The 27,267-nt window shown below is 36.8% G+C and overlaps 2 protein-coding genes across 2 annotated transcripts in view; both read right to left on the bottom strand.

The window, feature by feature from the left end:
* Window positions 1-708: 708 nt before the first annotated feature.
* Window positions 709-16,962, bottom strand: LOC104047324 (putative short-chain dehydrogenase/reductase family 42E member 2). Its single transcript, XM_009507616.2, has 12 exons — window positions 16,866-16,962; window positions 14,450-14,685; window positions 11,767-11,862; window positions 10,922-10,982; window positions 8,948-9,066; window positions 7,367-7,442; window positions 6,147-6,229; window positions 5,474-5,611; window positions 4,143-4,208; window positions 3,259-3,322; window positions 2,809-2,882; window positions 709-1,558 (listed from the first exon to the last, which is right to left on the bottom strand). The coding sequence occupies exons 1-12, from the start codon at window positions 16,960-16,962 to the stop codon at window positions 1,355-1,357; spliced, it is 1,314 nt and encodes a 437-aa protein (XP_009505911.2). The 3' UTR covers window positions 709-1,354.
* The window catches only part of VWA3A (von Willebrand factor A domain containing 3A), a gene marked incomplete at its 5' end in the record, with an annotated part of 41,002 nt that continues 30,689 nt past the window's right edge, over window positions 16,955-27,267 (bottom strand). Inside the window, 2 exons of the mRNA XM_064461964.1 lie at window positions 16,955-17,040; window positions 26,161-26,224. Coding sequence (XP_064318034.1) covers window positions 16,972-17,040; window positions 26,161-26,224 — 133 coding nt within the window. The remainder of the gene's footprint in view (window positions 17,041-26,160; window positions 26,225-27,267) is intronic.

Genomic DNA, 27,267 nt, shown 5'->3' on the forward strand with positions numbered 1-27,267 from the left:
AATCTTTGCTCGCGTAAGCTGCAGTGGTAATTGTAGTTGCTCACACATTTTCTTGACACTGTGTATTATCTTTTACCTATAACGCTTTATTCTTGTAGGGTTGCTGTTAGCTCTCCTGGGTACCCTGTACGTTTAAAGATAGAATGAGAGAGTCTCCATAAACTTATTGGTCTTAAAAATCCTGTAAAATGCTAACCGAAAGGCAAGATAAATACAGAGTGGAGATAATCAGATGGCAGAGCTTTTCCATCTCTCCTTCTGTGACCCACCCTGGGAAGTCCAGCTCTGCTGATCCATGTGGGGTGCAACAGAGGGAGAAGCTGCTCCCTGGTGAGACCACAGCTGGTCCCTGAGAAAATCCATGTGACCTCATGAGAATTCAGCTGGGCTACATGTGGCATGCATACATGTAGTAGACATGTAGCATCTGTAGTTTGTGCAGTTACAATCCACCCAAGAAGCAACTAACGTAAGTCTTAAGAAGGGTGAAAAGAGAGAGGTTGGATCCTCACTCGAGTCTTAATGCTTGGCTTGCCTGCTCACCCCGAAACAGCAATTCGCTGAACAAACAGCGTGTACCTGCACTGGTACAGGATTACAGATAGCGTGACTTACCTTCATTTACATGGAAAGGCAGCAGTAACAGCTTGCCTAACTCCAAGGCCCTCCCTCCCCCTTCCCACAGATTCCTTAAAAACAGTATTTGGTTCAGTTATTATTTATTATTGCATTGAAAGGATATGATTTGATTTACAAACACAGTGTTATTACATTTTTACAAAGCTTTTGAACAATAAAACTATTTTACATAAATACGACTTTCAGTCCTCTCACTATCTGTTATTTATAAATATTTACTTTTCATATTTTTTGTACTATTTTCCAGGTCTTCATAACTCCCCGTACTGGCATACAGTAGCAGTAGCTTCATCAGAATAATTGTTTAGTCAACCTTTTCTTCATTGGAGCTACTGACTTGTTACAGCACTGCAGTCCTACCATGGTTCGTCTTCTTCCAATTTCTTACCCTCCTGAATTATCATTTTTAGAAAATCATTCTCAGCATGAAGCAATCAATTAATGAAGAGCCATTAAAACTATTCCTGCAACTGTTAGTGATGCACTCCTTGGGGTTTGTGACACTGCATTGTCCTTTGAGAACATTTCCTGATGTGTCCTGTGTTTTCACTTTCGTGGGGTTTTGTTTTGGTTTTTTAAATGAAATCACAGAGGTGTCATCATCATAATAATAAGAAAAATAAAATCCTTAGTGACTGAGGGATGTACTATGGCCAGATCATTAATACTCAGAAACAAAAGAGGTTTCCTGGAACAGGTGGGTAGTTATTAGATTTTAGTAGAAAGAAAGAATGATCAAACTTAACAAGAAGCCAAAAGCAAACACCATTTTAAGGAATGTGTGATCTTCTTGGCAAGTAGGTCTTGTTTTAAGATAATGATCCACAGAATCAGCGAATGAGAATTTCTTGGGTTTGTAACCAAGTTGATTTCGAGCCTTGTCTATTCGGAAAGTGTGAGTTACAGTAACATTCCATACCTAAAATCCAAAAGGACAGTTACAGAAGTGACTTTAATGTCTGATTTTCTAGAACTTGGATGAAAATATGTCAAAAATGATACTACAGTGGAATTAAAAACATGAATAAAGATACACAAAAATGTATACATTTTGGAGTCGTATTCTGTCCAGAGCTAACAGAACGAGCTGATGTAGCTGACAGGTAAAGAGCCAAAGCTCTATGGACTGGGTGCTGGAGGAGTTTATGACACTGATTTCTCACTTGTGAATGTGAGATAAAGAACTAAGGAAATCCCATGCAACAGATCAGCACGCTTCCCTCAAACTGGTACAGAGAAACGCGCAATGGAACTGCATGAATATATTGGAGAAGAGTGTGTGGCTTCTCAACTTTGGAGAAATGCATATCTAAGGAGTTGAAAACACACACTTCTGGAGAGTTATATCTTCCATCTCTGAAAACAGGGTACCCGTGGAAGTGCTTAAATTGCGTAATCTCAATGATTTCTGCTTCTGATGTAGAACTAATGTAGAAGTATAAAAACAGATAGATAAATTGTGGAATAACTGAAAAGCTACAGCAGAAGTCAAGGAGGTCCATTCAGTCCCTTCAGTGTCCTATTATGTTACATGCTACAATACAGCAAGAGATTAGATTATAGATTAAAGCATTTTGTCTTATATTATAAATCATAATATTGTACAAAAGTGTAAGTTAGATCAGAAGGAATTTGCCCAGAAGTTTGGGTGGTTTTTGGTTTTGGGTTTTTTTTTTCCCCCCTCAGAAAATGGACTTTTCATTCCACTTTAGAATTATTTTTAGTGGACTTTCTAATTATTGGCTAGGCTGGTATTATGATAATTGCCACCACATTGACCTGAGACTCGTGCTCTGTACTCTTGGACTGCCTTCCTTTAACAAGCAGTTCCACAGCATAAGACAGCTCGCTGGAAATGATGATGTAGTGCCTGTTTTCCCCTTTGCCAGCTCTATGTCAACCGCTCTGTCTTGCACCTCTAGGATGTTTCTCTGGATCATTTAATTTTCAAGTAAGGATTAATTTCTGATGATTTTATACGAGGTGGCCACAACAGCATGGAAAAATCAAGCTACAAAATGACTGTGCAAGCCCTGAATGGGCTACGCCCTGAGCAGAAAACCAGAGCTTTAATGCATCCAGTTCTGGCTGCATCCAAAGGGTGTAGCATGTACTTCATGAGAATTTTGGTCAGAAATATATAAGCATTCCCTCTTTTTACATATTTACCTCATTCCTTGTCAAGAAAGGTGTAAAGCTAAAAACAGGCTTTAGTATCAGGTGCAGATATTCCATCACAGCGGCTGTGAAATAGAAAGTTACTTAATGAGACAGCTGCATAACAATAAACTCAGATAATATCAAACTTGTACATCCTATAATTCCCACTGATATCAGAGGATGCAATTAAGGTGGTAGAAGGCAGTGTTTAATTTATAAAGTACGTGATGGACTTAGTTTATTAATAGCCTTTATATATAAACACACCAGTTTATCTGGTATAATTAATGCCAAATGGCATAAACAATTATTGTATTAATTGGAATTATGTTAAGTTATATAATTTCTACAATTTGGGTGCCTGAATTTTATAGAAACATTATGTAGCTTTATAGGAATTAAAAAAAATTTAAAAAATAAGTAGCACAATAATTAGGTATGTATTTTATTATTTTTTACCTGCTATATGAACCAGAAGAACAGGAATATGTATCCAGGGTTTCCTGTAGCCTAATTTTTCAAACTAGAAGGGGTATAAATGGAAGGAATAACAGAGAATTTGTACCAAGTTGAGGGTGTAAATGAAGCATGAAAATGGAAAAATGAATATTGATAAAACATGTATCTAAACTTTTTTCCAGTTAATAATAATACTACCAATACTGATAGTAAGAAATGTAATTGAAACCCACATTCTTCAGCATCCACCTCCCACCGTTCAAATGCAATTGGATAGTAAAGGCGAAACAATGGTATTTCCAAGGGGTAAGTGACCGAGACTGGCATACTTAATTACATTTAGATACAGGCCCACCATTCTACTGCAATAATTCTCCTGGAAGTCGTCTTTGTGTTGGCATTGCAGGGTCAAAGCTTTAGCATGTTTCTAAAATCCCAGCCTGAAATTTATGAAAATGTAATGTTGCCTCTTTTTAGCTTTTAAGATATGATTCTAAATGACCTTCTCTTCTGTGCTGCAGTTGATGGTAGAACAATGAAATAAACAATGGTTATAACAGGCCTGCCAGATGCTAATAAGTAGAACTTCTCATGCACTGTGAGCTTGCTTTACAGAAATGCTACTGTTCTGTAGCAGGTTCTATACCTCTCAGCTAAATTCTCTCAGAACAACGAGGGCTGAACTCCAGAGTTAGGCATATACAAAACTTCCCTTAAACCCAGCGGAACTTTGGGATATGCAGGGAGGAGAGGACTAACTTCAATGTTAAATAATTCAGTAATTAATGTGCACTGAACTTCATTTAGTTAGTATGGTCTTTTAGTTAATGATATGAACAGGGCCCATACGGCGCATTAGAGCTAAATGTGTGTGCAATACATACTAAAGGGACTATCCATTCAGAAAATATGACGTTTTCGCCATCATGTATGTAATATGCCTGACCACTCTGTTAAAGAAGAAGAGAAAAACAATTAGAAAAACGCTATATGTAGGACGGCATTTTCATTCTCTCTCATACATACCTATCCTTCTTGGTTTTGTGAATAACACGCCAGCGTGCATATGGTGAACGTACACAAATCAGCTCAAACTACCTTCACTGGACTTCACTGTGATCTCAAACATGTCTCATACTTTTGGGTAACCCCATGGTGATAGTAGAGCTAATCATTATTAACCATGGTCTAATGTAGGTCAGAGCTTGACTTCACTGTGCAGTAACCCAACTGTTGGAGCATTGAGTTCTTCATGATGTGCAGCGGCCAGAATTATCTTCATGAGTCCAACAGAAGTGGCAACACTGACAGCATTTAATAAACACAGCTTTTTGAGGTCAAGTTCCAACTCTGACTAATTTTCTGGTTAAAACAAATGCAGTACACATATTCCATGGACATGTCACAGTGCCTGATTCCACTTCTGGCTTCCAGTCTATCTTCTTCTAGACTTCCAGATGTGCAGGCAATACTTCCTTGACAGCTATGCTCTGGATGAGGAGTCTATCCAGCTGTGAGCACCATGAACACCTGAGCACTCCAGCAGACCCTGGGAATTTGGGCATTATGCCATTCTAAAACAGCCGCATATCTTCCAAGCACTTAACTGGTTGACAGCATGTGGAGAGATGTTCAGACATATCTGTACCTGTTGCCTACGTGTTCCTACCAACATAAATGAAGCTGGAGCCTTCAGGAACTCTGAATGTAGCAGCTGCTGCAACACTGTCAGTTCTGTAATGCTTCACAGTCCTCAAATTGTTGCAATTATGACCAGTAGAAGAATAGAAAACCCTTTTAAAATTGCCCATTAATTTTGTACATCTCTCTCTGGAATTTTCAACCCTGAAAATTAAACTGGAATGCCTCAGAATGGTTGCTTTAAATTTTATGCATCTAGAATCAGAATCTATTTTCAAAAGAGTAACAGAATATGTAGATTTGTATGATGGTGAATATATTAACCTGGTTAAAAATACTATTTCCTCCAATCAAACAGGAAATTATATTTTTTCAAAATGGAAAAAAAACCCAGAATCAAAATATTAGCAGAATGTATTTGCAATTGCACTGTGCATGTGCTTGTGGAGCCACACACCGTTTTTGAGAATTTAGCACACAACCTTTTGGAGAACCATTGATCTCAAAACATCAAAAATTAAACCTATTTGAGAGCTAAAGCTAGTAGGACACAATGTTTATATTGTTTACTTACAGCCACATAACTCTTCTCAGAGGTGAGAGCCTCAGCAGCTAGTAAGTGAGCTTGTACTAGATTTCCTATGTGAACCCAGTTCATCTGAACTTTGTGATTCCCAAACTTGAAGTTAAATAGTCTCCGCTGGATATTTACCTGTAGGAACAGAAAACACGATATAACAATGTTATTGTTTTATTATGCAGTATAACATATCCATTTTGACTCAGCCTGAATACTTAGAATTTGTTATATTTGTGTACAATTACAGCACAAGAAATGTGTCACAAGAAAAAAAAACAACTAGTTGGTGGTTTTACAAATGAAGGACTGTTGCACTGATACACAGTGGTAAAATATGGTGACATTTTATGGTGTTTGGCTGAAATTAAAGTGCATATTTAGAAGACAGTAATTACATTAAATGATCAGGGATGCAAACCTAGTTCTTCTGCCACAGCATTTCAGCCTTACATTTTTTTATTTTCACTTAAAAGTACAGCTTGATCCTTGCCGTTTCTGCAAACCTCATGTCATGCAATTTGTTATCTTGCATCATATGACCTGTCACCAACTTTCACAACAGTTTTCCTGGAGGAATTGTTAAGAACTGTAATCAAGATACTTCCGGTTTTGTTATGCCCTTACAACTACTTGTAGTGTCCTCCAGAGCTGACTACATAACACATACGGCTACTCGTGGCAAGTGGCGCGGCTCTTCTGGTCCGTATATGCCTGGTGGACGAAGCACACAAGTATGGAGCTTATCACCTCCTTGGAGAGAGAACAAAATGTGATTTTCAGATGGCCTTGATACCAACACATGGCTAGACGTATATTGCCTGAATTTTACATCGTGAAAGTAAAGGATCAGTCTGACCATTCTATGTGATTTGGCTTCCTAGTAACTTGTTTTAATTTCTGTACAAAATTGAATTCAATAGTAGTGAAAGACCCTAGTTTAGCAACCTGAAAAACTGAATCCCTCTGACCACAGAAGAGTTTGAACAGGGACAGGATAAATCAAACTTACCTATAGATATGCCTCCTGCTTGACTGACTTTTGCTATTTATTATAGATCTAAGTTTATAATGTACATATTTCTCCAATGTTGTAGGCACATGCAATACTGGAAAAAGGTAATTCAATTTGCTCTATTTAGACACCCTGCTTGCTTGCAGCTCAATGCCATCATTGCCATCATGCCATCATGGAAGAGGTCTCTTTAAAAGGGGCTTTCAAATTAGTTAGAATATTTGAAATCAAAATGAGTACTTTAAGCTCTACATGTGAATTAGTAAGTAGACTCCTCTGACTCCTGAGGATAGGCACAATTACACCTTTTGTGTGTGCAAGTGTAACAAGTGGTAGGCATTTTCTCAGTAGTTAACTGAGGATGCTGAAATTGAATCCCCACCTAATTTACGTTTGCCAACTTTTCAGTTTGGAGAAATCAGTAGGAATAGAAAAATATGCATGTAAAAGCAGAGATAAATATTTCCCTTGCCATGTACAGATAGATTTTTAGACACAGCTATTCATGCATGTGTGACTTTAGAAGCCAACATGATCTGTTTAAGAAACTGCAAGTGTTCTTGCAAGACACCTGGCAAGCCTTTGGGGATTGTAAGACTGACCTGTTAGACAGTGCATGAGAATAACAGTATTGGACAGATTGTTATTATCAGAGAGGCTTGAATGATAGACTGGATGGAGAATAAAAGCACAAATCCTCTATCTGCTGTAAAATTGGTAAACTTTTCAGACTATTTGAAAAAGGCTAAATTTTCTGAATTCTCCCATCTGTTATTTCGGTTAAAGTATACAATTTATTGATAAATGAGTAACCTGAAAACGGAGTACCCCTTAGCACTACTAATGATAGGAAAAACCCAAATATTTATATGTACCTTTGAGTAAAGTTCCATTAGCAGCAAGAACCATTTGGTCTGCAATTGCCTTTGTCCTAGAATAATGATTAAATTGCTATAAAGAAAGGCAGAATATGATCAACATTTCAGTCACATTATTGTATCTGTAAAGGCGACTTACTGTGTATGTCTGATAACATTTAAATCTAGCCAGCTTGTAGACATCAGCTGAGTAAAACCAAACTAGAAATAACATGAAGATATAGCAAATATATGTGCTTTTTTATGACAAAGAAACTCATTAGACTTACATTTTAGTTGCACAAGTTTAGCTTTAGAGTGAATTTAAGTCCACTAGTATTTATTTAACTTTTTGTGCTGGATGTACTGAAAAAATTAACATCAAGCCAAATATTCTGGTGTATCAGATCATTTTATTTAAAAAAAAAATCCATTCTAAATTGGAAAAAGTTTTTTAAAACACTAAATATGAAACTAAAAATTCAGACTCCCCTAAAAATGTTTCCATTTCTTACTGAAACTATTTGGAAAGATATAAATAATTCTCTCCAACTGTATCTTTTACTATTAACTTTTAAAAATGCACTCAAGTATACACAATAGGATTCTGGACATAGCACATGCTGGTTTAGTGATTACTTATCCACACAAGGTTATTTATATATCTGTTGAATTTTGTATTGCCATACTTTATACCAAAAAATATACTTAAAAATCACACCATGGATAACTTTTCCACTCTCAAGTGGCTTAACCCACCTGCTCCACCTCCCTCCGTGCCCCACCTACCTCTGCTGTTTGGTATTACGTGATCACTTTTAGAGAAAATATATGATTAGGGCTCAGACACATGCAACTAATTGCAAATTCCTGAAATGCCTTCTCAGAAGTCTGAGGTGCTGTGTGGGCTGTGCACAAACTGACATATCTAACTAAGTATCTCAGGAGGCACCAACAGAGTAGTAGTCAGTCCTACTTAGGATTACTGGGCACAGGATGTGTGTTCTAAAATTATAGCTTTTAACAGCAGACAGTGTGCTAGGAGCAGGAAAGAACAAATGGGAAGAGTGGACAGAATGCATTCAGCTAGAAAATATTTTCTAAATGATGACAGCAAAGACGGAAATGGTATTTCAGAGCAGCCCTGAGGTGACTGTAACTACCACCTGGCCTGCAGCAAGAAAGCAGGGTTTGGGAACTTTAAAGAAGCAAAATGGTTGTGAATGAAGATGTAGAATTTGACATTTAACAATATTCTTCAATGCAAATGCTCGTGGGGGCCATAATATTCAGTATTTAGATAGTGGATGGTCCCCTGAAAGCCCTTCCTCTTAAAATATTCTTGTTAAATGTCACATTCCACTTTTCTTAGTAATTTTTAGGTATTTTACCATCTCAAATCTGTCTAGTTATAGCAGATTAAAGCCACTATGATTTGAGTGTTTCTGCACTGATCATGGGTCCATTTTTATTAATGAAAAATAATTTCATAGAATTTGATAAGATCTATAGTAAAACAGCTCCTGCTCTCAGAACAGCCTTCAAATAATCTATCCTTTGGAGCACAGTAAATGCCATGCCATCACACGAACAAAGTACCTTTTCCAGTGGAAAATATGGCACAGTTTCTTCATCTCCTTCTTCAATAGGATTCCCTCCAAACACCACATTCACTGTACTGGTATATATCAGTCTAGGGATATTTCTTTGTTTGCAGACTACAATGGTATACAAAATAAATTATTTTAAAACAAAAATAAAGAGTGAGAAACAACATGGGAAAGGGCAGCTTCTAGTTTTGAAACAAACATTACATTTATACAAAAAGTTATCTTGTAATTTTAATATTAACTTACAATTTAACATAAGATTATATTTCATTCAGCTGGAATTTTTCATCCCAAGTATCTGTTATGTAAATATTACATATTGTGGTCACCAAACGTTTTATGATTAGGTACCTGCAACTATCATATCACCATTGGACTGTATTTGTCAGCTAGATAGAGGAATTATCTTGGCAGGGGAAAAAATGCCTCCTTTACTTCAGAAACATTTCTTAAAACATGTTTGTTTTACAAACCAAATAAAAAGATGACTGCGATCTTTTCTTGTGATCAAATAGCACTGAAAACTCCCTGCCTCTTTCTGTAGGGGTAGTACTGTAGAGAACAGCCCACCTACAGACCGTTATTTTTGCCCTTATTTCAGCAGTGAGCAGTAAGCAGTGCTGCTTCTTGCACCACAGTTTCATGGGTGCCTGTGCAGGTAAGTAAGGTCATACAAGAAAATGTGCTAGCCCTCTCTGGCGTAGAACAAAGCTGCATTTGTGTCAGTCTGTTTGTAAGTGACAACTGACGTTAGCAGGAAACATACACTGTTAGTCTATAATCAATAGTACCTTAAATAAAAATGAAATTAATATTATTTACAAAACAAAGTCTTAATCATGGATTCCAGTCAGGTGTTAAGATACTATGTCTAAATTCTGCTGCATGTATGTCATTGCAAACTTGAATAACATAAATTTCCTTTTGATTTAACCATGCTTCTAAAGTTTAAGTGAATTCAAAGTCAGGAATTTTTAGAGCCTACAAAGCAGTCAGTCCCGCTGGCTCATTGGCTCATTTGGAAAATAATGAATGTAATTACTGTGTTGTAAGTAATTAGAATAAAATACAATAATAAAATCTATTATTAAAATGTAGATTAACAGGTTCATGCTCTTTCCAGACTCTTGCTTTGTTGGGAGCCTATGGAAATTTGACATGACATGTTTCTGTGTGCTCAGAGGCTGGGGAAGAGGAAGGGAATATGTGGCAACCTCTTCCCTCTAACTCATTTGGAGTTTTACTTGCCTACCATTTCACTCTAATCATTCCTGCTTTTTTTCAGTAAAAACCACAGGCAGCATGAAAATGGGTCTAAATTAAAACTGCTTTTGTCATTTTGCTTTTTGATTTTTTTGCCATTTGGTTTTTGAAGGAAAAGCCAAGAGAAAGTAGCTTTGGTATTTACAATACACTTTGAAATGGTATTTTCGGAAATGAATAGACAGGAAGAAATCTACTAATGTTTTCCAGAGATGGTTTAAAATCAGTATATAATAAGAAAGGATCACAAAAAGGATAGAATATTTTCTATATTAATATGAAAAAATAATATCTAAATATACTTAGCACACCTATGTCTCCCATCACCAAATGTTTACAACACAACAAACAGTACAATATATCTCATGTTATTTCTATGAGTAAAGAGGGTAACATTTCTCCATTATATAGACTAAAGGGAAAAAATAACCAGTACGTGGAGGAGAGTTTAAGTTGGTCTGCCAAGGAATGAAGTCCAGATTGAAAACCTATCCCCAATTCAAACCAGTTGCAAATCTACCAGTTTTAATGGGACCTGCACACCTATCCTTCATATTATCATACTCTGAAAGGAAGGACAGAAGAGCCTCATTTTACTGCCAAATCGACACAGGAAACATCCAATTAGGGATTTTTTTTATTTTTTTTTTTTAATTAATGGTTTGGATCAGATGCAAAGAAAGAAAATCTAGGTACATACCATCAATTATTATTTTTGTGCCTCCGACATTTATGGATTCAATCTGGTCTTTCTTTTGAAGCTAAAAATAGAGTTTGCACAATATCTAATTAATTGAATAAGTCACATCCACAATACAATTGTTCCAATTGCTAGATCTAGAACAGCTGTGGCCTTTTTGTGATGTATGTGTTACAGTTCTCTGTCCTTCTGATATACAATGACCCCTAGCAGTTCTCATCTTTATTGACTTGTTCAGTGTATGAATAAAGTTGAAAAATGAAAGATAAAATGCATCTAAAAGGAAATGATAATGCATCAATTTTTTAATCGCCCCCCAGATAATCCATGATACAGAAACAGGAATTACAAGCAAAGGTTATGCTCCCTGAAAGCTTTCACAAATTCTCATTCCAGTGGCAATCCCTCCTGTTCCTAGCAAGAAACTAGTATTTTCATGAGTTTTTTGATAACACACTCCGTGAATATTACTGTTATTTACCATAACCACACTGAATGGCTGGTCTGTTTTCTCATGGTTATGAGTTTCCAAAATGAAAATGCATTAGCATTAGTTCTAGAGCGATAGTGTCACACTTCAGATTACAGAAAAAGGTTATGCCTTCTTATCCAAGATCTTAAATCTATGACGTAATTTTTCTAGAGTATTGTGTAGTACATTAGTTTCATGCTTTGACATTTATCATTTAAGGAATACCACCCTTGTTGCCTGTATGGATGACTTGACCTTTATAACTAACTTCTGTCTGACATATGTATCATATAATTACATTCTTTGCTACATGCAGACAAATTTTTGCTTTCACAAGAATAAAGAAAGAAAATGTTAGGAAAATTGTACTTGCTTGTTCTAATCCTGACATTCCACATGCAGCCACATGAAAAATACAGTCAACCCCTTCACATGCTTTGAACACTGCATCATAATCCCTCACATCACCCTGTAAAATAAGAAAAGAATGGATTTTTGACTGGTAGAGCTCATTACATTCCCTATAGAATTATGGCTATTAATGAAAATCTAAAGTAATTCTGATCTATTTTTCACAATACTTAATTAGCATTAAATAAAACATTAAAAACGTGGAGAAAAATCCATGACTAAGAATTTTGTCAGTATTTTGTGGCAGAACAAATATGACTCTTGTTGCCTTCAATTATAACGTGTATTTTCACACTTAGTCCTGCAGCCTGCAGGCTGGCAAAACTTGTTTGACTTGAATGGGAGCAGCATATGCTCGAGGGCTGGAGAATCAAGCCCCAGGGACAAATCACAGCAGGAAGGGTTGAGAACGGAATCACCAAAAAAGAGGACTCCTCTTCTGTTAGCACCTTAAGATCTGACTTGTACAATCTGGACAAATGTCTCTTTGCCCATCTAAGCTTTATTTTAGGTGCACTGCATGGTAAATTTAATGACAGTTTTATACAAGATTAAAACAAAAGAATACACACTAAATGCATTTAATATTGTATTAGTATACATTAGTGTATTATAATCACATTATATGAAATGCTATATAGTACCAAACACTGTACTGTATTAAATACACACCATATCTAGTATCAAATGCTATGCTGTGCTTAGAGTATTATATTGCATTTTTGTATACCAGGTAATACTGTATGAATAATACTCCACATACATATAAATAAAAATATAATACCTTTCTTTTCAGAATTATGTTATTTCAAAATATATTATTTACTTTACTGTAATGAAATTGATAGAATAATCACACACACACAAAAGGTTGGTGGTAATATTAAGAAGTAATCTAATCAGTCTTTAGCCTCAACTTTTTTCTTCTGAGGTTGCCAAAGTATTCACAAATATGGCTGACTTACACGTCCTACCTTCAATCAAATGCCAAAATAGCTAATCAGTATGAACAATGTTAACAGTCTCCAAAATACTGATCAAGGCTCAGATCTCTGGCGTGAGTTATGACTTTATTTACTAGAACTCTCTAGTTCCATTTTCTAGGTAATTCACCTATACTTTGTAATATATATTCTTTTTAAATTGAATTATAAAGAAAACCCTTCTCAGAAGATCATTTGTCAGACCTCTTGAGTCTCCTTTAAAAGATGTAAATTGCCATCTTAAATGGCAACTTAAATCAAATTATGTGGATGTATATAATTAACAAATCAATATAATGTTTTTTGAATGGTTCCTCATATCTCTTCTGTATTCTGTAAAAGTTTTTTATGAAATTGAACATAAGAACAACCATCCTGGGTCAGACTAAAGGTCTGCTTAGCTTGGTATTGTGCCCACTGCAGAGCCATGCAGAGCAGTATTGTGCATCCCCCTTTGCCTCCCTTGCCACCTGTCCCATGTGGTGATGTAGCTGGAAAGAGAAAATCTGGCATCAGCTTGACAGGCCCTGGGACAAGGGTCCTGTGATCACTTTCAGCTTTGCCATCAACTTTCTAGTTCTAGTGGAGTCAAAGAGTTCTTACACTAAATGCTCAGACAAGATCAGCTGAACGTCTCGCTAGAACTTGTGCAAGATGACAGAAGCCTGCAGAAAGTGGAAGTGCCCCCCCTGTGCACCAGACCCCTGAACCTGAGTGGGTGAAGCAGCTGCGAGGAGTTGGTGCTCCCCACATCAGGGAGTGGTGGGGGGATGCTGTCCTCCACAGATGGCTGTGAACCGTTAAATATTTGAGGTCTCTTTTGTTCCCCTTCTTTTGCAGACAAAATAAATTCCTTGAATTATTAAGAATCAAAAGGAATCAATGTTTATAAATGGGTGCCCTGGGAAGAGCAGGAACAGGGCAAGCACATGTGACATTCTCCCAGAATACTCTTCCAGTCTCCAAGTATTTTCATTCAGCAGATTTCCTGAGCCTAATTTAGCTTACCTGTTTAGTAACCTCCAATGGAAGTAAATTTTTGGCAAGGCTTTGTACGTGCCGTTTACCCACTGTATGAAAACACAACCTCTTTTTGTTTGCATTGAACTGACTCCTCCTCATTTCACCTGACGGCCCTTCCTTCTTGTACTGGAAAGGACAGAAGAGTCAATCCCTATTTGTCTCCACGCCACTCACAGTTTGAAGAGCTCTCCTGCTCCCAAGTCATCTTTCTCAGACTGGGAAGTCCTAGTTTCCTCAGCAGTCTCTGCACAGCAGTCATTCTACATTTGTGATCACCTTTGTTACCCTGTTTTGTTCTCATCCTTTTATTCCAAATAATTTTCCTCAGCAGTAAACTTTGTGACTTCATTGTTCACTCCTTCACCTAGGTGCGCTACAAATATGTTGAGTGGCACTCCCAACACAGGACTCTTGAGAACTTCACTGGTGACACTGAGAGCACTGACCACTTGGACTCCTGTTCGCTATCTCTTAATCAGTTACTTATGCATGTGAAGACATTTTACCATGACTTCTTATTGGCCTTAAAGGCTTTTCAGTAAATGCTTTTATCAAAATCTTTAAGAGGAAGCCTTGCTAATGTGCATAAAAGTAGTAGAACTTTATTTCACTGCTGTTAAATGTGTATTTTCAACATACCTTGAAAAAATCTGCTCCATTTGGAATTTCCCATTTAGGTTTGCGTACATCAAACAGAACAACAGCAATTCCTGACCTAACAAGAGCACATCCCAGATGGTATCCCAGGTAGCCGCCACCTCCTGTCACCATTGTCTTTCTTCTTCTGTTAACCAGTGGTCCAGCATGCTCATTTAGTTTGCCCTCACATGGTTGGCTGCTGTGGAGCTCCTCTGAAAATCCTTCTTGCATCACGACTGCAAGATAGAAGATCTCCTGAAAATTCCTGCATAATACTCTGAGATCTGGGTAATTTCAGGAAATTTCATGTTACAATGCTCCTTTTGTGACTCTACTATTTTTATTTATATATTTTTATTACCTTAACATGTTAAAAATGTATAAATTAATAACTTTGGTGATGGTATTTCTATGTACAATGGGTAATGAGTATGAATACCTTTATACTGCAAGATTTAGTCTTTTCTTCCTACCCACGAGTGTAATGTTATATAGAAATGAAGAGAAATTACAGGATTTTAGAAACATTCTAATTACCTAACCTTAACAGGTATGATTACAGTTTTGAATTCTTGGTATATCAAACCTTTTATGCTTGAAAACTCACTGACTTCTGATATATTAATGCCAATAACTGTTAGCCTACAAGTCAAGAAAAAAAAATAGATAAGGAATATAAGAAAGGATTGATTCTGCTTTTTAAATCCACTTTATTTCACGTTTGGGTCCCAGTTCTTCAGTAATGATAACAATTTGTTACCATTTTAAACTTTTCTGGTTACACACTAAATACATTTAGTTTTCCATCCAGTTCTTACTAACTTTTGTCCATATTGTTCTCATTAGGGCATTAGTATATAGCTAAACTGACAAGGAACAGAAGGGATAAGCCATCTGCCCTGTAGGTTCATCTACTTGGGAAAACTGATTAGAATATCATTCTGTGATAAGCAATTCCACAGGATTTACCCATCGGTACTCATAATTCTGCAATTAAAATGACTGGTATTCCAGATCACAATATACTCTGAGAAATTAGTCCAGTTAATATTCCCACATACAAAGCTTCTGTTGTTCTGTTTCCTTGCATGGTGTTTGCACATTGGGATCTAGGCTTTTATGTCCCCAGATAGAAACACAGAACAAATACATCTGAATTAAGTCACTGTGAAGTGGGAGCCAAACTGGGTGCCTGCCAGTCTAAGATAGGAATATAGACTCAATTCCTGCAGATTATTAAGTTTTTTTCATAGCTGGAATGGGTCCTCATAGCAACATCCCCATGCATGAGAGTACATCATCTTCCACCAGCTGGGCGTAGATAGTTAAGCATAGATTACTCTCAGTCGTTTACACCAGGGTTCAGCAGAGATTATGCAGAAACTGGGCATGATTGGTAACTGACAGCCATATCGCTTCCAGGGTGACAAAAAATACTAGAAAAGCAACAGAAAATGCAGCCCACAGTACAGAAAGTTACGGACTACTTTTGCCATTGCCTAGTTAACAAAAATATCACAAAGATAATTATAAAAAAATATTTTATGCATTTTTTTTTAGATTTCAGACACAGGGGAGTAAGTACCAGATTCTCCATTCTGTTATACTGTTTTAACACCATTGTGAGCTCACTAAATTCAAGTAACTGAGTGGCATATCACAGTGGAAAATAAGAGCTCCTTGTGTTGAAAAATACCCTGAAAATTTCAAAAATGAAAAATAATCCACCTTTCCAAACAAAATTTAAATTAGAACTAATAGAATAAAACCAAACCAAGTATGCTTCTCCTGTTCAGTCAAGGAAATTTAAATTTGCATCTCCACATTATGCTATGCAGCAGTCTTAAGCCATATAAAACTCTCTTGCCTTGTCTTCTGTGAAAAAGCACCTTTTTATACACTGTAAGGAGAACTAAGGTCAATCTTATTACATATGCCATAAAACAACATATTTGAAAAATTGCATATATTTCAATTAATATTAATATTTGAACAACAATTTGTCATTAATTAATATCTCCTTATATTCTAAGTAAGCTTGGGGTTGTATCAAAAAGTTTTAAGATTTTGCTAGAAATCTTTCTTAAAAAGCACTAATAGCATTAATATATTAATCTGCTCGTGGAATTAGAAAACTATTATCAAATTTTGAATGTAAACAATTTCCTATGAGAAAATACTTATTTCCAGAATGAGTAACTTTCTTGTTTCTCTAAATTTGTAGGAGCTATTCTGATTTATTAATGTATTCTGCATGATGAACATAGTTACATCTTACGTAGTGCATGTGGTGTGAGTTGTTCTTAGCTCCCCCACTGTCATTTCAAATATTAGAAATGCAGAAATTACTTCCCATAAAAAGTCAGAACCAAACATTTCAGGTTTTTAAAAAAATAGCTAAAGTAGTATTAAGTACCCTTGGTAGAATCCTGGATGTCAGCGTTCTCCCAGTCCTTCCTGTCCAAGTAAGATGGTGAGACTTCTCTGCTGGACAATGAGTAATACAGGGGCATCAGGTACTCTCAGACAAACAAGAGATGTTCACGTGTGCTCAGGCCCTTTTGCTGTTCCTGCTCCTTTGTAGCTGGTGGCTGGGATAGGAGCCAAAAAAGGGCAGGGCTTAATTGCTACATAATTTACGTTCCTTTTCAGGAAAAAAAGAAATATCTTCTCCACATCAGTCCCTTCTAAATAGGATGATATCTCTTACTGCTACCTGGTAAAAATACTGATAAGACACTGGACAACACAAATATACTATTGGTACCATCATTCTGTATATAAATTGTACTAGATTACTCAAACATCTCACAGTGTTTTTAAAAAGTACAGAGAAAAAGGTTCTTTACTAAAGAAAAACAGGGAAGACATTCTTAACACTAATGTTTAAAAGTGAACCTCTCTCAAAGTTGTGTGAAACTTTGGTAGGATACATCTCTAGCAGCAGAGTGAATGGAAATACTTTCTCCTTCTACCTACAGTTTCCAATCTAAATTTGGATAAAGAAAAGAAACAAAAATCTTATTTGGCAGTGGTACTTAGCACTTTCATCCTGACTCTTCTATCTATGTATTTGCAAAGAGGCTTAACTGTAGGCACAAGGGTTGTTCTGTGGCTTCTAAGACGAGTGAAGTACAGGCAGCAAACTGGTACACAACAGAACAGGAAAAGGTGATTAACTATTAAATAATGAATTTAAAATGAATAATTCATTAAATGATTAATAATTACAGAAATTCTCTGAGCCTAAGATTTTAAAGCGCTTTTCAAACACGTATCTTTTTGCAAATTAAACAATGAGAAATCAAAGCCAACATTTTTAAATGGGTGTGTCTAGAATTAGGTCTCAGAGCAGTAGTTAAAATGCTGAAGAAACACTCCCAAGTCTAAATATAAATTACTTGAATTTTAAATATTGGCATGTTAGAAATATCTCAAGTTCATAGGTGACTTTGCAATTTAAATGTAATTTAAAGTTCATGTGCTGACAAGAACTCAAACTGACACCTAAGCAAATATATTTTAGCATAACATATATGTATTTAAGTCCCTGTAGTCTGCATTAGAACTAGAATCTTTGAACCTGTCAAGCTAATATGCACTTCTCAGATTGCCGGATTAGTGACAAACCCAGCTCGCTATAAAACCCCCAAGAATACCAAATTGTCTCCTTTGAGCTGTCCACAGCACTGACAGCTTTTACCATTTAATCCAAGAAAGAAAGTGGCTATTCTAGCCCTGGACTACTACAGAACTCCTCCACAAGTCAAAGCAGCTGGTCATCTTATTCATAGCATATCAATCCCTCATCGCTCAGTGAAAATCAACAAAGAGCATTTTAACCTGGCTTTGGGTTCCACCTTAGCCACAAGGATACACATAAGAAGAGCTTTCAGAACTGGTATTTTGTTCCTCTCCTGTTATGCTTATTCTGCTACCTGTAATGACAAAGACGGTGGCCGTATTTTAGTCTCTACATCCTGCTAAGTCTTTTTGAAAGAAACAGAAGCTAAAGTTACAATGAAAAAGCTGCTGCATTAATATTTAAGCTTTCTTCTGGTCTCGAATCACAACTTTACATTGCTCTTTTCTATTTTATCTCCTACAACCACTCACAGTTCATGTAGGCACACAGAAATAGACAAAACATCCAGTACTTCTAGAAGATGACTGCATAAAATACAACAGCAAGGTGTCAGAGAGTTGGCCTGCTTATTTACATGAAAAAGGTCCACGTTTCTGAAATGTTATGTTGGCTTATCAAAGTGTTACTCGCATCCAGACTGTAAAAGTGTTGAAATGTAATTGCACTGTTTCACAGAGGAATCTAGTAAGCTTACACAAGCTGATTTCAAATCACATGCTGATAGACCCACCGATACATCTGAATTGAGTAAGAGTGAGTAGGACTCAGGGCATGAGAAAGACAAGACACTACATGTCTCCAGTGTACAAAGGAACACTCTTGTCCCCATGCTAGTTCTGTGGACACCACTGCTGGGTACTGGACTGTAGAGGAGTATTAGATCATGGCCTAGGAGACAGATGTGAGGAGACCGGGGCTTTGTCCCTTTCATTCAGCAGGTCCTATTAACTTTGTAGGTCTGCATTTTCAGGCCACACAACAGGACCCATGCTCCAGCTGTGAGGTAATAGGAACCCAAATGAGGGTTTTTAATTGTGTAGAAGATACTATGCCGAAAGGAGCCTTTAACAGTATGCCAAAAGGAGCCTTTAACAGAGACGTAACCAAAGAATGAAGAGCTAGACAGAGGTCCGAGGTAAAATGACAGCCGGATGTTTGGCCTGAGTCATAGGCAGGATGGGATGTTCTGCAGCGCCCGAGGGCAGAAGAATAGCAGAAAAACTTAAGAGACTAAGCTCTCTCTTAAAGCTATCTCAAGGATAGGATTTTGCTGAAATAACTGCAGCACAAAAATATCCTCTTTTCATTTGACTTATTAAAAATTCTATATCTGAGCCCTAAATCAGTAGCGTTGTCCAGGCTCATCATGTGTTTGAACACCTCCTTGTGCACTTGTTCACAACCAGGTGCCCAGTCATATGTACTGACACAATCATATGAACTCAGAGTGGTGAAACTTGTTTGGACAACGTACCAAATCGCTGATCCTCTCTGCAACCCCAAAAAAGTCTGGATGGATCTGTTGCAGGGTGTAAGTACTTCCGACTAAAGGCACTTAGCTCTTTGTGACTTCAAAAACAATCATCCTCATAACAAGGATTTAGTCTAAGACAACAGAAAACCGAGAGAAGTCAAGTGAAAATAGTGAGGTATTCACATTTTAAGTGAGAGATGACAGAAAATGTTAAAAAGCATTTTAGTCAGGTCTTGCAATGTTAATGGAAAAGAGGAAAAGAACAGAACTCTCCTCTAAACATCATACCTTGCTGTGCTTAGAATTTTTGTTTCAAAAAGAGAAATCATAGGATCTGAATTTGGGAAAGGGAATTTAAGAATATTTACGTTTCATGTAATCAAATGCTAAATATTAGTACATATCAGACATTTCTAAGGAATGAAGTTGTCCTTAAAAAAGTTTCCCAATGCAATATTAATGCAACGACAGATGTAATTTAATACTCAAAGTATGCATCATTCAAATGCACCATTAAATACTTTATGATAATGCAACGTTCTTCACATTCCTTGCTAAGTTAGAAAAGCAAGAAACAGAGGCAAAGCAACTTACCCACATCATGCTGTAAGTCCATGCCAGAAGGGAAAAAAAGACGTAGAACCATATTCCTGTTATTGGACAAAAGGTGTGGTTTTGATTCCTAATACAGCAAAAGAACAACTGTAAACTAGGACTAAGTTATGATCCTTTGGGCAGTAAACTCCCTCCCATTTTTCGTTAGGCAAAGATATTAAGCATTCATCACTATGCATTTCAATAGCTTGTCTTTTGTAAAGACATTTCTTGCATATGGCAATGCAATTATACATTTCTGTATAATATAATAATAATAACAACAGAAGAAAGTTACAAATATACATTTAGTAGAGATGATACTATGCTTTTTCTGTTTTTCTCATGTACTCTCATCTGTTAATGGCTTTTTCTTTTTAATACTATCAGTGTTTCTAAACCTAGTGATATTTAGTACTTTAGACACGTTTTTCCTCCTAAAAAAGGTCTGAAAAAAAAATCAAGGTTTTCTACTATACTCTTCAGACAGCTAGCTGCAAGGCTAAGAGACCAGATTCTTCTTAAATCCCTCAGTTCTTCATTAACTTACATAAACATTCTCACTCTATTCCTTCCTTTTTCCTGTGACTTTGTGTATTTATTTGTGTTACGATTCTGCATATTTCACTGTTTCCTCATGGAAAGTATAAAGTTCGCAAAAATACTTCAAAGCACAGCCTTGGAACATGTCATATAAAATGCTTTTCAGGTTACATTGTTCTCGTTTACTCTGCATACGTGGTTGCTTTGCATGCTACACAGATTGATTTACAGGTCAAATGAAATGATAACTGTGAGACTGCCTTGCCAAGTCAGGCTGGAATTACAGGAAGAAACAAAGCAACTTCTAACAGCAACAATGAACATGCCCTTTATCAGCTCTTAGGTCTTGTTAGTTAAGGAGGCAGTTTATGCAATATTTGAAGGGAAGGAATATAAACGCATCATAAATAAAAATACTGCATGAACTTGTACTGAATAAAGGCATGTTTCTATATAATGAGCAGGGATAACAGCTTGGCTTCTTACATATAGGAATCAGAGAAAAAAAAAACCACAGGAGCTACATATATGCAGGTTTTAAAAAGATTATTGAAGACCAATCCTAATAGGTTTCCTTTTAATTCAAAGGTTTTCTAACAGTCATTGCACTGGAAAAGAGAAGTACAGATGATCACTACTACTATGTGGTTTGTTTTCATGCCCAAATACATTGGAGGAGTAATGAGGGCATGGGAGGTGGCTTAGGACAGATGGAAGAGGAGGATCTGTTTTGCACTATGCCAGTCAGATATCATTCAAAATCTTGTCATAACTTCTACCAAGTTTAATTTACAAAGTTCCACTCATCTTTATCATTGTTACTAACCCAAAAATCGTAACAAAAGCTGCAGAACTTGTCAAGTAGGAAAGGAAAAGCCCTCTAAAAGTGATGAATTTGTTATTTGCTAGTTATTTATCTATTAAGAGCGAGCTTCGGTACCACATTAAATGTGGCTGCAATTACAGAGGCAGTCCATATCACTGAAAGCATGCAAATTTGTGGCTTATAAACTCAGCCTAATCTACCTATCAAACACTGGGTAGAATTTAAGATTCTAACTGATGAAGTCTCATATGATACGAGTCAGGGATTATCAACCTCCTCATATGGTGGTTCCACCACTGCATTCAATATAGTTACCTAAAACCTAGATTCTCTTTATTGTAACAGAGATGGGGAAGAAACAGGGTGTTTTCTGATACTGGCAGGTTTCTGGAATTGGATTTTCCCTTCTTCCTCTCTCTTTTTTTTTTGTTTTTAAACTATTCAGAAAGCAAACATCTAATAAGCACCTGTTTAAGATGGTTTCACCGAGGACTGAAGTTCGTTGGAATGAAAAGTATCCTTTATACATCTAACTGGTTGAGATGCATTAAAATGATTCAATGAAAATTCTTGTGACTTAGTTGCATTAACAAGTTTGGGTGCCTAATGTCTTGGAACTTTTGTAGTTACAAATCTAGACACATGCTAATAGCAGATAACATACAAAGCACAGAGAAATTCTTAGTGGACAGAATTCTAAAGGACAGAGCACAACAAAAACATATTGCTGTTAACTTCCTTAAAAGCAGCATGAACTTCCTGCGGTTGACTCAAATTCAGGTGTATTTAGATGGAATAATTTGTTACTATCCCAAGCTGTCACACCCTTCTGAAGGTTGTTGTCCCCTGAAGCATGTATGGCTGAACGATGCACAGAGGAGTTCCTGAACCGCCAGTCCATACTAAGCTTTTATGCACATCTGCACCAGTTAACTGTAGCACAGCCGCTGGAAGTTGACTGTAAATGATGGCAGTACATGAGCTGTTCCACATGGAAGTTACTCACTTTTGCTGCAAAACAGCACTCTTCTGATACAAGGTAGAATGCATACTTCAAGGTAGCAACTGGTTTAGCTGTTCATCTTTAATTCACTGCATGCAAATGAACATATTCAGTGAGTCACAGCAATGACATGAGTTACTCACAAGCTGGCAGAAAAATATACATCATTGTCAATTATAAAATTCCATTTTTATTATGTCTTGTATACAGTGAATTGCATTCCAGAAAACAGAAACCAGGAAAGCAATGACATACACGTGACAGATCAACATAGAAAAGTCATTAACAGAGCACTTGACTAATCAGGTCATCACAGCTGAACCATCTCCTTAAAATGTTTTCCTGACTAAGTAGCCCTCAGATTGGTGGGAGCAGGTAGGATGAGAGTGTCCAGGCACGTAATAGGCAGGAGACAGAAACTATGTTTTAAAGAAAGGAGCTGCCCTGAGCAGATAGCAGAACTGGCCAGCCTGCAAGACAACAAGGCTTTAGAAGGATAGAGGGAGGCTGCACAGCCTGAAAACACTTACAAAAGAACTGAATGGATGCAATGGCTAAATACTGTAACGCCTAACTATTTTATAGCTTCTGTGGTGACACAAATTCTAATGTCAACATTTGTTCCTTACTTTTCAGTTGCATTTTTCTTGAACTGGAGACTTGGAAACCCTTAGCTCACACCACCAGCAAAGAGAGGACTCCTGAATTCCTAACACCTACTTAAGTCTGGGAGCATGCTCAGGAGAACCAGAGAAACTTGCTATGCTCTGCCCACAGAAACGAATGACCTGTCTAAACCAAACCAACCAACCTAGTGAGAGATGGGTATTAGTGTAGGTTGTCGTGAGTTTAGGATTACATAGATCCACTGACAATCAGTCTATAGATACATTGTGTAAATGGAGTTGTTTTAAATGAGTAAAACCTCTGAACACCAAATACTATAGAGGGGAAAAAAAAGGCTGTAAATGAGAGGTGTGACAGATTGCACACCACACTGAAATATTGTGATGCTTATCCACATTTGCGAAATCTGATGCATACATTACTATCTTATTTCACAAGAAGTCTCTGATATCATTTAACATACCTGCACAAGTATATTTTGTTTTAACATTCTTTTAAAAAACCTTCATAAAAATATCAGAATCTGTGCTACAGTACTGTGACACATCTTAAATCCTCTGAGGAATAAATAAGAACCTCTTTTTGGCAATACAGAAACGTTATCCTTTTTTCCCTGGATTTACTGTTTTTCCATTGTACTAATTTCCATTAGTACAAATCCACTCATTTTATCAGTGACCATCATCTAATATTTATATACCCCAAATAAAAATGTAACTAGTCCTACTAATTTACAATTACCTTTTTCATATCAAAGCATCTCAGTAGTTACACACATACCAACACATATACTCATAAAATCACAGAAAGTGATGCATAGCACAAAGTTCCATTTTAAATGCAGTATTTCACAGTAGGCTGGTACTAACACGGAACGCGGGAGTCAGCTGGTGCAGAGCATACAACACTAAAAAGAGACTTTTGTCATAGAAATTATTTTTAATTCTTTATGGAGACAAAAAAGATGGAGTGAAAGAAAAGACAATATATCCCGTATCAATGTATATCCAACCATTCCTATCAGCTGGCACTCAGGAGATGCAGCTGTTATTGCAGAGTTCCTCATTAAATGAAACATGTATTGCATAAATCAACTGGAAAAATATATGCCTCATTACTGCAGTTAGCTTAAACTGGATTTTCTTATATAGTACTAGCAAACATATTTTTAACCTCTCTAGGACAGGACACAGATAAGAATTTAACAGAATTGCTTAGAAGACTGTCAGTATCTAGTTATAAAAACATAACAAGGCTTTATCAACAACAAGATATTAATTGTTTGCATGTCTGATGATTTCTGAATCATCAACTCTATATCTTTCTCTACTGCCAACATAAAAAGGAGTCAAAATAATTATTAGCAAACTTCTTTTGGCAAGAACATTCATTCCAAGCTTTGTTTTCTGCACTAAGGTTATTTCTTGGACTCCCTATCCCAAACTGGTGTAAAGAATTCTCTTTCTAGTATCACAGCCATCTGTCCCATCTGTTAGGGATAATGAGCACCAGCAAAGAAGTCTCAAACCACTGCCAAAAAAGACATCTTGGACATACCAACTGATTGAAGCAATTATTAGTATTATGCAGTAGAATAGAAGAGAAACAGAAGTTGTGATTATGTATAACTACTAATTATATTAGAAATACATTACACTCTTAAAATTTGTGTTAGCTATATTGAAAAATATCCTCTACTTATATTTAAACTTTGGAGAGTTCAGGGCTTGATTTGAGTCCTGCAAAATCTGCAAGTGGAATAAGTCAGCTGCACTTATCATCTGTAACTTCTCTTGCCAGAAGTTCAGAGACAAAGAATACATCTTCCCTCTTTCTGCTTGAAGCTGGAAGATTTAAGCACACTCTGAAAAGAAGCAGGCTAGCAGCACCACTCCAAACCTCTTCAGCATCTTTTCTTCATCTAAAATTTAATCCTACAAGTCAAGCACATGAATAGCTTTTTAAATACAATTCAAAATATATAAACTGCATAGGCTGACCATCACAATGCTAAGTCCTTTCTGAAGCACATTAACAGGAATGCCTTCCTATACACTTCACAAGCAATACAGTTTACCTTGGAAGCCTGAACGACAGAGATGGTTGTAGAACACTAGCCTCTGCCTATACATACCTGTAACAACTTTGCTACTACAGGATGGTTATATATCTGTTTCCTCTCCAAGCATCTCTTTATTGATCAGCCCTTATATACTGAATTCCACACATACTTAACCAGGTTCCATCCTCCATGAAGGAAGCATTCTTAATCAATCAAAGTACAAACTACACCTACAGAAACAAGGATTTAAAAAACACTCTCACCAAATATCTGCCTTACCCAATTCCTTCATTAATATCTTGGCAGGCCTACCTAAGTTCTCTAGTGCAACTCTCTCTGTAATTGTCTGCATGTCCACTTTTTCCTCTCAGACAACTCTGTGACAAATGCTTCTGTCCTGTTTAACCTTGAGAAAGCAATTTATCTTTTCTTGTAATTTTTACTTTGCCAATTTAAAAGCAGCATGTTGGCTCTGTGAGAGGTTTAGTTTGTCCAGCTGCCTCTCCCACAACTTTGTAACAATAGCCCAGTGTTTGCTGAGGCTGTCTTTACTATTAGTGGGGTCTTTTTTTCAGTCAGGCTTGTTCCTTTAACTGATAAATCAGGCAGCCCATGGAGCAGTTATTACAGCCATTACATCTTGTCCTAACTCTCTATTGTGCTTAGCTGTTTGCTCTTAGAAAGAGCTAAACCATTAATAACTGTAAAATCACATCTGCCTTGCTCCTTTCACCCAAAATATAGCTATCTTTGTGTAAATAAGATTATACTGTGGACTAGCTCAGCTAAGAACTAAATCATTACAAATATTTTCAACTTTGGAAAAAGTCACTGCTGGAAATTAATACATTTTACATTAGGCTTATGATACACTATCCTTTTACTGAAATATATTACCTATATATAAACTATGATCTATTTGAGATGACTGCTTACCTGAGCACTTTTTTTAAAGCCTGAATTCATCTTTTGGTTTACATTCCATTTTTGTAGTAATAACCTGTTTGAAAGAAAAACAAAACCCAAAGAATTACAGCAGCTTTTCAGAGAGACATATAGTAGCTTTGTATCTCTTGTTTGGCCATGCCCTTGTGTGACAGAAAATCTTTTCACTGAGCAGGTATAATGCACTTTAAAGCTCTTTGCAAGTATGTTTACCCGCTATTACTATTGAAATAGCACTTTCTGGTTCTGGATTGGCAGGTAGAAAGTGAAACAATGAAGAAACGAAAGGATCAACACAATTTAACTGCCCTTCAGTCCAGCCCTAGGCAGGTATCAAAGCTAGCTCTGAGAGATACCAGAAGCAGCAGGGATAGTTTGCCACCTGAGCCAATTCAGTTTACTGAGAGAGAGATGGCATGCAGTGCCAACAGGGCTATGCTGCTTCCAGGAACTGACTTAGCTTATTTGGAGTCTGCTGGGATGCCTCTGCCTGGTGCCATGTTGTACTGTTATCTGTTATATACCTGTTAACAGAAAAGGAAAAAGGAAACTTCATGGTGAGGGAGGAGGCTGAAGAGAAGATGAGGAAAAGAAAAGAAAGGGAGAAAAACCTGAACAGTGTTGGCAGAACATTCTTATTACATTACAGTAAAGGAGGAGAGAGAAGACCCAGGACAAATTCTTGTGGGCCCGAGACTTAATAAGGAAAGGAAAAAGGTTAAGAGTCAAGTTATTTAGGAAAGCAGAAAAAGACTGAGATTGAGAGGAGAAGGATTTTGACATCTCTGAGAGGAGAATGATTTTGTTAGATCCTTCAGTAAATCAGGAAGTGTAAGAGGAATGAAGAGGAAGGCTTAGGGAATCTTCCCAGAAAAAGGACAGTAGAAACTTTACAGGTCTTCAGAGGCAAAAAGAAAGGGAGATTGATGATAACTTGAAAAGTAAATGGGTTGACAGGATTGTCTGAGAACAGAAGGAAGACCTCACATTTATTCCATTCCGAGAACGTAATTCTAGCAGACAGAGAATGGATGATGATGCAGTTAGAGAAGTCAGGATAAGGTAGGATAGAAGGAGCCCATACAGATTTTGGCAAAG

This window comes from Phalacrocorax carbo, chromosome 10 (genome assembly GCF_963921805.1).
Source record: "Phalacrocorax carbo chromosome 10, bPhaCar2.1, whole genome shotgun sequence".
Taxonomy (NCBI): Eukaryota; Metazoa; Chordata; class Aves; order Suliformes; family Phalacrocoracidae; genus Phalacrocorax; species Phalacrocorax carbo.